At 51.5% G+C, this 973-nt stretch overlaps 1 protein-coding gene across 1 annotated transcript; it reads left to right on the plus strand.

Annotated features, from left to right (window-relative positions):
- Window positions 1-215: 215 nt before the first annotated feature.
- LOC129151270 (gamma-aminobutyric acid receptor-associated protein-like 1) lies at window positions 216-622 on the plus strand. Its single transcript, XM_054725552.1, has one exon. It carries the CDS (start codon window positions 269-271, stop codon window positions 620-622), a length of 354 nt encoding a protein of 117 aa, XP_054581527.1. The 5' UTR covers window positions 216-268.
- The last annotated feature ends 351 nt before the right edge of the window (window positions 623-973 follow it).

Consider the following 973-nt stretch of genomic DNA (forward strand, 5'->3'; position numbering starts at 1 on the left):
TATTTCGCTTTCATGGTGACACCTCTGCCTCCTATGTGAGAGCTTGTATATCCTTCCTCTTGTGTGTGCCTCGGGGGTATGTTACTGAATAAATCCACAGCATTATTCAGTGACAGAGGCTTTGGCTGACAGCTGGCTAACAGCGGTTTAAGAAACATTATTTCCAGATATTAAAAAACAAACACAAGAAGCCAGACGAGAACAACGCAAGTCATCAGCCCTGGAGGCAGGCCCCCGTCCGGGCATCTTAGAAACCCTGCGGTTCATCATGAAGTTCCAGTATAAGGAGGACCATCCCTTTGGGTATCGGAAAAAGGAAGGAGAAAAGATCCGGAAGAAATATCCGGACAGGGTCCCTGTGATCGTGGAGGAGGCACCTAAGGCCAGGGTGCCTGGTCTGGACAAGAGGAAGTCCCTAGTGCCCTCTGACCTCGCTGTTGGCCAGTTCAACTTCTTAATCCGGAAGAGGATCCATCTGAGACCTGAGGACGCCTTATTCCTCTTTGTCAACAACACTATCCCTCCCACTTGCGCCACCATGGGCCAGCTGTATGAGGACAACCAGGAGGGGGACTGCTTTCTGTATGTGGCCCACAGCGATGAGAGTGTGAATGGGGAGTGAGTGGTGGCAGCCCAGCAGATGGGAGCGCCTGCCCTCGGGGGAAGGGGGAGGGATATGTGTGAGATGTGGGGAAGAGATCCTTAGCTCCCACCATGGAGGAGACAGCAGGTGAAGACATCTGGAAACACTACACCAGTGATGGGCAACCTTTTGAGCTTGGTGTGTCAAACTTTGCCAAAAAACTGAGCATAACTCGGGTAGTGTGTCACTTTGAGGAAAAAACATTATTTCGCAAATGTTTCATCCTCAGGAGCAGCAAATGTTTCATCCTCGGCATGCGGCCGCCTCAGTGGCCGCGTGTCATCAGAAATGGCTACGCGTGTCAGTGCTGACACGTGTGTCATAGGTTCG

Source organism: Eptesicus fuscus, chromosome 13 (assembly GCF_027574615.1).
Source record: "Eptesicus fuscus isolate TK198812 chromosome 13, DD_ASM_mEF_20220401, whole genome shotgun sequence".
Classification (NCBI taxonomy): Eukaryota; Metazoa; Chordata; class Mammalia; order Chiroptera; family Vespertilionidae; genus Eptesicus; species Eptesicus fuscus.